The sequence below is a fragment of the Stegodyphus dumicola genome, chromosome 10 (genome assembly GCF_044657685.1).
Source record: "Stegodyphus dumicola isolate Sdum_Otavi_A_Nest chromosome 10, ASM4465768v1".
In the NCBI taxonomy this organism is placed as follows: domain Eukaryota; kingdom Metazoa; phylum Arthropoda; class Arachnida; order Araneae; family Eresidae; genus Stegodyphus; species Stegodyphus dumicola.
In genome coordinates this window covers 20,567,594-20,580,606 of record NC_140777.1, presented here as the reverse complement: position 1 = coordinate 20,580,606, position 13,013 = coordinate 20,567,594, and the positions used below count along the sequence as shown (strand labels likewise).

The following is a 13,013-nucleotide window of genomic DNA, read 5'->3' as shown; positions in this document are numbered from 1 at the left end:
AATTTATACTTCTTTTTTTTTTATGTTAGGTGTATTTAGCCAAAGATATTCATTCTAATAAAGAATATGCAAGTAAGTTTTATGTTAATAATTTTTATATTTTATTGTGTCCAAAAACGAGTGTTTGATAAAAAAAAAAGTTATTCATTGTAGATTTTTACAGTTTGTATCTAAATGAAAAAGATTTTAACAGCTTTTTAGGAAATTTTGTTGAAAGAGTGAAAAAAAAAGTACAACAATATATTGTGCCTTCACATTAAATCTTTAATTTTTCTTATTAATGAAATATTGGTGTATTTTCAGTATACCGAATTCAGTTTTATTTTTGTGCTCATTATTGAATGAAACTTTAGAGTGAATATTTAATTCTCATAATGCAAAATTAACAAACTAATGTTTATCTGAGGATTATCATTGGACTTTATCCTTAAAGGTGCTTCAACTTCTGACTTCACGAAAACTAAAACATCTGTTAAATCATCTCATATACTCCCAACTCAGTTTTAAAAATCACTCATTCCATCTGCTGCTAACTGTGCTAGGTTTTATGATCTCCTCAAAGTCCACAGAATTAGAATTCCTTTTGACCTTTCTACTTCCTTATTTTCTGCTTTCCTTACTTTCTGCTTACTTACTAGAAATATTAACATTGTGAAAGAAGGTTGTCTTAAAGCTGTTGAGAAGATTTTTCTCCCCTGTATTCTATTATGGTTTCTTTAGCTATTAAATCAATGTTTATAGTTTTTCAGTTGAGGGAGCATTAAATAAAACTAGGTTTCAAGAATTTCATTTTACATATACCAAAACTGAAAATTTAATTTCTCTAATTAACAAGTTTTTTTTTTTTCCTAATATTATCACCAAACTGAAGGATTAGTCATTAACGTGCACTATTTGAGAAACTAACTTTTTGACTTTGGATTTGCTACATAGAAGACATTAGCTATATAAGATGCTACATAGATGGCACAATAAAGAAGGTTTATCCCAGACTTTTTATGTTATAAATTCGATATAATTTTCTAACTGTACTTTATCTAACTTGCAAATAATCTTCGATTGATTCTAATTCATATTAGTTTGTGTAAAGATGTGTTATAGAGAGGAGAAATGTAGTTAATATTTTAAGAACAGAAAAGCATACAGGCATATGTGGGCAGAAATTTTCTCTCTTAACCTGACATTTTTAGGTTGAGTTTTTAAATCATTGGATTTGGGTATTCCTCTAAATACATAAGGACAATATTGGTTGATTCAGATATACTTAAAAGCGGGAAAGGTTAATTCTTTTGATACATTAACCATCAGTTCAGTGACAAATGATTATATGCTTTGCTTGGTTTTTCATTATTTTCTTGCAAGGTTAATGTTTCATTCATTGCATAACTATCATTTGCCAAAAAAAGAAATTGTAACTATTAAATCAATTTATAGCTCATTTTTTTGGTATGTTAACAGAATTTTTTTCTTACAAGTACTCAATTCACATTTAAAGTTTGGTTGCTTTGTAAAGCATTTGATGTTGTTTCTTTAATTACTGAAGAATTTGTACTTTCTGGTTATCTGCATCCTCAGCTAAAAAGATACGAAAAACTGTTGATGAGGCAAAACTCCATATTGCCAAGAAATATTTATGTGGCAATTCCTAATGTCGCAGTTTTGAATTTTAAATCGGCTTGCAAGTATAGAAGGTTTATCGTCCTTAATTTTATTTTGATCCTACTTTGATTTGAATGGTGATAAAAATATTAATATATGTTCATGTTTTTTAATTTTTGAATGAAGTGATTCAACTGAGCATATCATATAAAAAATGAAGATCCTATAAGAAGACATGTGAATGTATTTAATTAAAATCATAGAACTATTTAATTAAAAATTTTAATATGATTTGTTTAAAAGCAATTTGTATTACAGTAACCATTATATAAGATAAAATTTATAGTTATGGTCAAATAAATAACTTGTTAAATAGGTTAACAAAGGATACAGTATGAAATTATAAATTATTGTACTTTTTGTAAGAATTAAAATGCCTATTTATAGAAGTTTTTTATTGTTATATCTCTAAATTATTTGTTATTAGATTAATGTTTTTTAATTGTTATTTTTTTGTGTGCTATTTGCAGTTAAAGTATGTGAGAAGCGACACATTTTGCGAGAGAAGAAGCAGAAAGCCGTAATGAGAGAGAAACAAATTTTAAATATTCTCAATAATCATCCTAGCCCGTTTTTTATTAAGTTATATTGCACATTTCAAGATAGTGATAGGTTATGTATCCTTTTATTGTTTGAAAAGGCCACAATCCGGTGACACTACCACAACTGCATGCTGTTTCTGCCTTTAGAATAGGTTGATGTATCAATATTTTTTGCATGTAAATTGGTCTCAGAAAGCCCTTGGATGCTTTGCTGTAATAAATTACCCATCTACAAATGCCATCTTTCCCAATTTAAGGAGACTCCTGCTTTTTGACCGTCCTCCTACTAACCCAGTTTCTAACATATTTCTTCTCCACTTTCACCTACTCCTGAAATTTTCCAGCAATCTGAGGGCTTTCTGAATTTTTCAATTTTTATGTAACTATTCTTAACAACTCATTATTTCTATGAAAAATATGATTTCCGGTGTCTGAAATTAATCTCCCCGGCATTCAAATATTATCAATGCAAGGGGGGGAAAAGCCATGATACTAAGGTTCATTACCACATATATGTCTGGAACATCATCTTCCATTTCTTTAATAATCCAAGCAGTTGATTCTCGAAACAGAAATGGAGAAATTCTCAAAGCAGTTAATAAAAAAAAAAAACTGCCTGTCACTTAATATGCTTTTTTTTTTTTTTTTTTTTTTTTTTTAAGAAGAAGAATCAATCCACTGCTGTAGTTCGCCTTAAAATTGGTTGTGAACGATAAGCTTATAATTTCATATTTTAATGGGATTATTTTTTTATCATGTCATGAATAGTGATTTTCACTGAAATATTTAATAACATTAATTAAATGTTAAATGAAAGCATTCATTTTCATTTACCATAAATGTTTATAAAAGTATATTTCTTTTTAGCTATCCTAAAGATAAAAAATTTAGATTAATCCTCTCTAAAAAGAAAAATCTTAACATAAAAACCCAATTTGCAGTGTAAAATAATAAAATGAACGGTATTATTGCATACATGTTTTAGTCTCATTTTGATCACAGTAATAAAAGAAATTCAACTGAACATACATTGACAGATATGCATGAGATAAGGCTTCTTCCATTATCAGTATCCTCTAGCAGCAATGCATTGGGTCTCCTATTTTGATTGGAAACAGTCCATTGAAAAGAAAAGGAAGTCACCATTAATGTGGTGCATTTGTTTAATAGAGACTCAACATATTTTTCGTTCTAAAGAAATTATTTGATTATTTGCATAATCTCATTTTAGTTATTTAAAAATGTTGCAATGTTTAACATAATTGAATGTGCTTAAATAAATTATAATGTGTTTGAAGAGAATTCTGTAAATGATATGTGCATTATATTTTGTAACTTGATTTAGCTTTTCTTAACTTAAAAAGATTTTGTAATGAACTATGCAAAACATGGTGAACTTCTTCCTTATATTATCAAAGTTGGTTCATTTGATGAGGAATGTACAAGGTTCTATACTGCTGAAATATTGCTTGCAATTGAGCATTTGCATAAATTATCTATAATTCACAGGTCAGTATTTTGCTTTTTATCTCATTTAATCAGATATGTTTTATTGCTTTATTATTTTTAAATAAACTGTTAATTTAGTCCAAAGGGGCAATTTGCCCAGAAGGACTATTGATTTGTTTTGGCATTTTCATCGATTCAGGGTAAGTTGGTTCACTTTTCAAATTGTTGCCACCAAATATTATTGCCCTGTATTATATTTAAAGAAATTAAATAATGAAGCATCTGTATAAATCTATGTATGTTTCTCGCATTATGATGACACAATGGTACCCAGAGTCAAATATGGCCATCTGGAAGCCCAAATTTGGAATCTGGAACTTATATTACTATCTATTTCATATTTTGTAACACTTCAATGAATTTTTTTTATTAACAAACTCAATGATTTCAAAGTGAGCAATGGCAACACTGGCGGGGGGGGGGCATTTTTATCTTCAGTGTGCGAGACTGTGTATCGGAAATTCTAAAGATATGCTCATTTTAAAATTATTTTGTGATATTGCTGTGGAAGGCTCAGGTGTTATGCACATATTTTGTCGGGCCTCTGGGCTGGTAGCCGCATCGTGTGTAGAACTTGTAAGGATAAGCATGGTGTCCCTAACATAACAGGGTAATTTACTATGTGAGAAAAGAAATTTCGTGAATTGCATGGTAAATGAGTCTCTCACATATACAAGGTCCGGCTATTAATTTCCAGGACTGCTGTAACTGTAGGAGAACGAAAAGTCGAAAGATGGCACTAATGATTGCATATTGAAGAGCGTTTTCTTGCGCATGTGCAGTGCAGTCGCCACCATTCTGAAGTAAGTAGTTCTTGTGGAAAGGCGCATTAAAACGTAGCTCTTAAATTCCTATTGTCAAAGTGAAAATGGAGCAAAGAATCAACATTAAATTTTGCTTCAAATTGGGCAAGACAGCTGTGGAAATGTACGAAATGTTAAAACAAGTTTACGGTGTGGAATCGTTATCCCGCTCAAGAACTTTTGAATGGCGGTCTCCAAGCTCACCAAGGCAGAAAAAATTTCGATTTCAAAAGTCTAAAATCAAGGTTGTGTTAATCTCTTTCTTCAATTGCGATTAACTCATTCATCGTGAATTTCTTCCTCCTAACATGACTATCGATGGACAGTTCTAAACAGAAGTTCTTGACCGACTTCGAAAAGGAATTCGTAGAGTGAGGCCTCATTTTCAACAAAATGTGAGTTGGCTGCTGCTACATGACAATGCCCGCCCACACATTGTGTTGCCTGTGAGGCGATTCTTAGCCCAGCATGGTGTCGTTGAAATCCACCATACTCTCCAAACCTAGCACCCGCAGACTTGGAAGACTTTCCTGGAAGTCATACAGCTGGTTGCAAATGGAATTTGAGTGCTCCTTTGTTTGTTCTTGTTGTCTACCTGGACTTTACATTTTCTGGTACCTATTCTTTAGGATATATAATTTGATGTCTTAGGATTTTGAACATCCATAACTTTTCGACAGTACTCAATGATACTGAAAAAAGTTAATAGCTTCCCTTTTGTGGCACCAGCTGAAATTGCTTTATCACCTAACATGAGATGGTTTTATGTCAGTTTATATGGTATTTATTTATTTATTGCATAATTTGCAAGGTTATTCATATAAAAGTAATGATGTTAATTGAATATGAATCACTATGTAAATGTTGAATGTGTACTTATATAGGGATTTAAAACCTGAAAATATTCTGCTGGATGAAAATATGCATATTCAAATTACAGACTTTGGATCTGCAAAAGTCATAAATGCCGAGAATAATGATTGTGAGTATCCATATGGTTTTCTTATTTTTATTGTTGTAACTTAACATTATTATTATACAGTGTCTCACAAAAGTGATGGGACACTTGTGCTTTACAAAAAGAAACTGTAATAAAATAAATTTAAAAAACATGTAAAAATTTTTGTGGGTGTGTTTCATACTTAAATTTAGTAACAATTATTATGTAACATACATTTTCTCAAAATATTAAAATAGTAATTTAATATAAATACAATTGTTTAGAATGGAGCAAAAAATGGCTCACATAAGTGATGGGACACCATTAGATACTACTACATAATACAATAAAAATATTTTTGGGGGTTTTTATTTTTACTCAAAAGCAATTGGAAATAATTTATTAAATCGTCTGCAGTCTTTCTCTCCAGTTTGTTTTGAATTTTTGTGTTTTTTAGCTCTGTGGAGCCATAAATGCTAAACAAAAAGAAACTTTGCCTGAAATTCGAAAATTAGTTATTAATTTGCATATTGAACGTGGAAAATCTATTAGAGAAACTGCTGAAACAGTTAACATGAGTCATTCAGCAGTTTTCAGTATCATTAAACGATATAATAAGAATCATATGATTCAGGATAAAAGAAGACCTGGCCAACCATCAAAGCTATCCAATGGAATAAAGCGAATTATTGTTCAAAATATTTAAAAAAATCCAAGAATGAGTGCTCCTAAAGTTGCTGCTGATTTACAAGCATTATATGGAGTAATTGTTAATCCTGAGACTATTAGAAGAATAATTCGATCTGCTGGAGCAGCCAGGAAAAAATTCTTTGTAAGTGAAAAGAAGAGAAAACTCAGACTGGCTTTCGCAAAATCCAACATAAATAAGAACTCTGATTACTGGAATGAAGTTATATTTGCTGATGAGAGTAAATTTAATATGTTTGGTTCTGACTGTAGAATCTTGGTGTAGAGAAAACCCAGGAAAGAATTTCGCAAACAGAACTTGGTGCGAACAGTAAAACATGGTGGAGAAGGAGTTATGGTATGGGGGTGTATGTCGTCCACTGGAGTTGGTAATCTTGTTTTTATTGACAGTAAAATGGATCAGTACAAGTATATTGACATTTTAAATCAAAATTTGAAATCTTCAGCACGAAAATTGATCCTTCGTAACGATTTTAAATTCTACCAGGACGATGACCCCAAGCACACTGCTTTGAACGTTAGACTCTGGCTGCTGTATAACTGTCCTGAAATAATAAAAACACCACCACAATCTCCAGACTTAAATCCCATAGAGAATATTTGGTAAGAATTGGAATCAAGAATTCGCAAACACACCATTTCTTCAAAACAACAATCAAAATCATTGCTTCAAGAAGAATGGGGTAAAATCACTCCAGAAATCACAAAAAAAAAAATTAGTCGAATCCATCCCAAGAAGATTAAATCACGTTTCAAAAGTAAAAGGAAATCCAACAAAATATTAAAACATTTTAAGAAGTAAAATTTTTGGATAAATATTTGATGGAAAAGTAAGTGTCCCATCACTTATGTGAGCCATTTCTTGCTCCGTTCTAAACAATTGTATTTTTATTAAATTACTATTTTAATATTTTGAGAAAATGTATGTTATGTAATAATTGTTACTAAATTTAAGTATGAAATACACCCACAAAAAATTTTTACATGTTTTTTTAATTTATTTTATTACAGTTTCCTTTCGTAAAGCACAAGTGTCCCATCACTTTTGTGAGACACTTTATGTGCTTATTATATATTTAAAATTCACCTCTTTTTTTAAATTTATTTTCTTAACTGTAGCTTCTAGTGGTGAACCTGCAAGAAAAAATTCATTTGTAGGAACCGCTCAATATGTATCTCCTGAAATGTTAAGTGATAAAAGTGCATCACCAAGGTAATAAAATTTCCCTTTTGAATTATTATTATTACTGTTAAAAAAAGAAAAGAAAACAAGAACTCTTATCAAAAAAGCAAAAGTGGATGTAATAAAAGTAATTGTAGTCTAGAGTTTTCAGATTAGGGAAATGTAGACTCTGTACTCTGTTAAGTTTGCAAAATCTTTCTTTTTTTTTTAACAAATATGTCATTCAGGGATTACATAAATTAAAAACTTTTAAACTATATAAAGTTCAGCGATAGGCTCAATCAACTTCTTGTTGGAGCAAACTAAGTTTGTCGTGTGCAAAAACGTTATTTGCTCTTTGTCATATAGAGAAAAAGAAAAACTATATTGTAAAATTTTGAGCTGAAGTGTTCAGATTGAAGTTGGATTAAACCCGATTAAATCTCTTTTAACGTTTCTCTCTAAATAAACTGATTAAATCTCTTTTAGCATTCTTGTACAGAACTATTATCGAAAGTTCATATAATTATATGAATGATTGCAGAGGCTATTCGAACATTTTTTAGATGATTTGCATTGTATTTACAGAAATATTTTATCTAAAACTTTTGTGTTTTAAATGTTCTGTTTGATAACCCTTATTCTTCACTATTATACACCATAAATTCTAATCCTTTGTAGTATTGGAAGAGGTATTTTATCCCATTCGTATAGTACAGCTTTCCAAAGTCTAAGGAGGATTGTAGGTCAACATTTGGACAATTTGCTTTTTAAAAGTCGAAAAGTGCAAAAAATTCTTGGATGATAGATACATCAGGAAATTTACTAGGGATATGAGTGAAGGGTATGGCTTTGATACCCATTTCTTGTTCAATTTTTTCTGGGAAATTAACGATTAATTTTGGCATGTGTCTGATTAATTAAGATTGTGCCTGCCTACTTTTATCTTGATGCTGTTCTACTGATTGGTAGCACTGTAGGTAAAGAGAAGTTATTTTATATTTGAAAGTTGGGTATATGTTCCTGATAATATGTGGAGTTGATCTTAACATTTTTTTCCCAGTCCCTTTGTTTTTCATTTCCTGTTATATGAAAAACCAGCAGCAGTCTTAAGTCCCTTTGAAAAAGTTTCTTTAGATTCTTTGAACCATGTTTGAAGATTTTTTCTGCTCTTTGAGGTTGATAAATGGATCTTATTTTTATTGCAGTCATTTAAGTACTTCCAATATTCATCTATTGTGACTACATTTTTCCATTTTTATCCAGATAAATATTTCTGATAAAGAATTGTGCAATGCATTCGGCTATATGTTTAGAAGAAAGATGGTGCACATTATGTTTTTTCACCTTTTTAAAATTCAAAATGGCATTAATCACTTAGGATATATGGAGAAAGGTGTGAAACCACATCACAAACACTAGCGACTTTTCCTGAATTATGGATAACTCTGTCCATTGTTTGGCAAGCCATTTGCATTGAATGCTTCACAAACCTTTTAGTCTATGCCTTGTTATGTAGCAGCCATTATCAAGGTCAGAAAAGGCCCACCTTGTTATTGACTTGCTATCCCTAATTCAGTGGCATTTCAGTGTAAATACTTGACAGTAGTCCTCAGTTAGGATGATTTTTCAGATTTCTGGTAGGTCTTTCAGCCAGAGAAAAATATGAAGAACAAGTGGCCTATCTACCAGAAGCTAGTTGTGATGACTGGATGATATCCCAGCCCTGTAGTGCCTTTTTCATAAATGACAGAACAAATTAGCATAATTGCTATTGCTTCTTGTGCACTGTGAATTTAAGCTTTTTTTTTTTTTTTTTTTTTTTTTTTTTTTTAAGTAGTAGTCCATGAAGACATTCCTAATTTGTCAGAAAACCATATTTTACTTTTAATGTAACTTCTTAGTGATTATGTACATTGATTTCTTGCTGAGAATTTCAGCAATTATGCTTTACTTTTTTTTATTGGCTTGATGTAATATACATTCTTGATTTGGCAATCTTCAGCTGATATTTTTTTAATTAATTGAAAAAGAAAATTTTGAAATTTTGTAAAAATTTATGCATGTTGTAAAGAAAGTTGCATACATTATCTTTAATCTTATATTGGTCCATATCATAGCATTTGAACCATTACAAAATTTACAGTAATAATTAGCAGAAAGTATTTTCCTTCATAATCTTTTAATTAAGGTGTTGTAATTCATGTAAATTATTGTAATTTATATGTGTCATAGAACAAATTATATTTTCACCTGTCTTGTGCTTAATGTTGCTAATTCATGATGAGATTGTATTTAATTGAAATACTTATAGAATGTATTGTATTGTGTGTTTATAAAGTGCAGAGGATTTAAAGAGAAAAGAAGTACTCAACGAGTTGAGAATAAAGTATGCTAGTACTAAAAGCATAAATTAGTGCAAAGTGCTGCTAAATTATATTTTAAAAGTATTGTTAGATCCAACTCATCAGCAATAAGACCCGAATTTTACCAAGTAAATTAATACATGAACTACATAAAAGCAAAAAATCTAAGATAATAAGACATTGATCTGCTAGAAGAAATTAAAAAACTTAAGATACTAAATCATTGATTGGAACTAAGAAAGTAAACAAGGGAAGAATTTTGCAAAAAATTTAATCTTTGCTTTTGTGTAAAGGATTTTATATATATATATGTTTAGTACATATTCTGTAATTATTTTTTTTCCAGTGTTGACTTATGGGCCTTAGGATGTATAATTTATCAAATGGTCTCTGGTCTTCCACCATTTAGAGCAGCGTAAGCATAATGATTTATTTTAATGTAATTTTTACTAAAAACAAATGTATAGTATATGCTATTTTCTAATTTGCTTTTCAGGAATGAATACTTAATGTTTCAGAAGATATCTAAGCTGGAATATGACTTTCCTGATGGATTTTCAGTTTTGGCTAAAGATCTTGTACAGAAGTTATTGGTAATTGAAACTTATATCTTTATTATGTTATGCATTTAATTTATTTTTAGACTTGGCCTAGGAATGCCTTTATTTGATCTTGAAAAACTTCCTTTTAATTTTTTCTCTTATTTCTTTAGAAATATTATGTATATGTCTAATATGTTTAATTATGGAAATTGGTAGGTATGTGTAAAATTATTTGTTACAGTTGTGGTGAATACATTTGTACTAAAGCAATTAATTACAGCAATTAAAAAGGGTTAGCAGTTTCATATGATTAAAATCTGCCCTTCTTTTTTTAGTCATTGGGAGAAATGAAATTAACAAAAAAAAAAAAAAAAAAAGAGAGAGAGAGAGAGAGAGGAAGGAAAATTCTATTATATGGTCTACAAAATGTTTTCATGTGATTAATACCTGAATTATCTTAACCTTAACCAATATCAACTGTCTGATTGATTCATGAGCACATAACTTATATTGCAGAGATAGTTTTTATACAGTTCCTGTGCTATTTCCAATCAAAGTAAAGATAAAAATAGGAAATCTCTAATGTTCTTTTTCCCCTCATGCTCTCTCCCGCCATTTCTTCTTTTGAGGTCCAAGCATTAGCTACATGGTTAACCTGTATTTCCTGTTCGTATTTTCTGTAAGTAAAACAGAACTCCATCAAATCAAAATGTGCTGCTACAAAACGTCGTACATAACATTTAACAAGAAACATTTCTAATTAGTGTAAAAATATTCCATTAAAGTAATCATATGAGTAAAAATAACTAAAACTTTTAAACTTAAGAACGCTTCAGACATATCATACAGCAACATATAAAATTTTCTATTCCATTAAACCTCCCAATTGTAGCTATAGTTCAAAGTTCTGCAAGTACTACTTCTCTCAAGTTCACATCATTACATCTGGAACTACTGCAGTTTCATAGCTTCCATGGATACCAATATCAGCTGTGTGAAGTTAGTGAAAAACACAGTGGACCTTCTTAATTGTCTTTAAGCATTTAAAAATTGCATCCGGTTTTGTATTTTATAACAATTTTTCAACTACTTTGTTCTTCTTTTGTGCAAGTTTTTAGACGTGGGTCTCTAATTGGCTCATTTACTTATAATCTTGTATGCATATTTGCCATTGATTATCGTCAAGCAGCTCAGCCCATCTCATATGTTTTTCAAGCTGCATCTTGGTATCCTGGAAGATTAAAATATTGAGTGTGTGACAAGATTGCAGATCTGAATATTTCTATTAACATACTTTCTTTTTCTTCAGACTGTCATCTGTTCTTCTTAAAAATTGTATGGCATTATACTTACCTTTTTCATTTACTGCCCCCCTTTTTTAAGGAGTAGTAAATATAGATTGTATCAGAATGAATATACATTTGTGGAAAGTAGCTGATCATATCTCACATATGTTAAATTTTTTTAATAATGCATTAAACTAAAAAATATATAGATAAAAGTTCTACATAAAATTATTTATGTACTTGGGATTTGGAAATGGTCTTATAATTATTTCAGGTTTTAGAGCCATCTGAACGTTTAGGTTCAAAGGATACAAATGGATATCCATCTATAAGAAGGCATTCATTTTTAAACAATATTCCTTGGGACACTCTACATGAGTGTACTCCTCCTAGAATTCTTCCATATTTACCAGGCACTTCAAGCAATGAAGAACTGAGAAGCCAGTATCAGGTAAATTTACAGTTCAAATTATACGCACCAAATTTGCTTTATATAGTTTTAGCAATATTTTTTAAAGTTAAATCTGTTTCCAAATGACTATAACATAAAGGCCAACATCTGGCCACTTTTTTGTGTGTGTGCGTGCGTGTGCATGAGTGCATGCATGCGTGAAAAAGGAGAAAGAAATAAATCTGAAAAATAGCCTCTCATTGCACTGTCTGGTTTATTCTTCACATATGTACAGTAGGCAATTCCCCTCCCCCTTCATAATAAAGCATGTAGAGGGATGTTTCACTTCAGCTGTTAATAAAAACATCCATTTTGAAGAAACATTATAATTTATTAGCATAAATCTGTATGATCATTGATTTGGCTTCATAGCTACCTTTTTGCTTGGCAACTGAAACAGTATCAAATTCACCACTGATAATACACTTAATGAATAACTGAAATCCCTAATGCCAAATTGGTAAATAATTTTTTATTATTTGTGGCTTTCTTCACCACATACAAATCAATGATCATACAGATTTATGCTAATAAATTATAATGTTTCTTCAAAATGGATGTTTTTATTAACAGCTGAAGTGAAACATCCCTCTACATGCTTTATTATGAAGGGGGAGGGGAATTGCCTACTGTACATATGTGAAGAATAAACCAGACAGTGCAATGAGAGGCTATTTTTCAGATTTATTTCTTTCTCCTTTTTCACGCATGCATGCACTCATGCACACGCACGCACACACACAAAAAAGTGGCCAGATGTTTGAGCCTTAAAAAATGTTTGAGCCTTAAAAAATGTTTGAGCCTTAAAAAATGACTCACATTGCAATGTGTAATTTCTTTTTTAGAATATTAGTAACTGAATACCAAACACTACAATAACCTTTTATGTTGACATTGCAGACTTCAGCCAACTGCACTGCAATGCTGAGGAGCAGAAATATCTTCCCATATGCAAAAAAAATTAATTTTGTATATGATATTCAAAGGCCAAATGATTAATTTAGTGCTGTTTGAATTGAGAACAACTGATTTATTTGTGCAGATA

At 30.4% G+C, this 13,013-nt stretch overlaps 1 protein-coding gene across 3 annotated transcripts in view; it reads left to right on the top strand.

The window, feature by feature from the left end:
* Positions 1-13,013, top strand: part of Pdk1 (Phosphoinositide-dependent kinase 1) — a 49,643-nt gene that overhangs the window by 6,639 nt on the left and 29,991 nt on the right. For all 3 annotated transcript variants that reach the window (XR_015043311.1, XR_004760253.2, XM_035373591.2), the window contains exons 3-10: positions 30-72; positions 2,130-2,276; positions 3,566-3,710; positions 5,398-5,495; positions 7,281-7,374; positions 10,036-10,104; positions 10,186-10,282; positions 11,792-11,968. Coding sequence is in view for 1 of the 3 variants with exons in the window: in XM_035373591.2 (XP_035229482.1) it covers positions 30-72; positions 2,130-2,276; positions 3,566-3,710; positions 5,398-5,495; positions 7,281-7,374; positions 10,036-10,104; positions 10,186-10,282; positions 11,792-11,968 (870 nt within the window). In the remaining 2 variants the exon portion in view is untranslated. The remainder of the gene's footprint in view (positions 1-29; positions 73-2,129; positions 2,277-3,565; positions 3,711-5,397; positions 5,496-7,280; positions 7,375-10,035; positions 10,105-10,185; positions 10,283-11,791; positions 11,969-13,013) is intronic.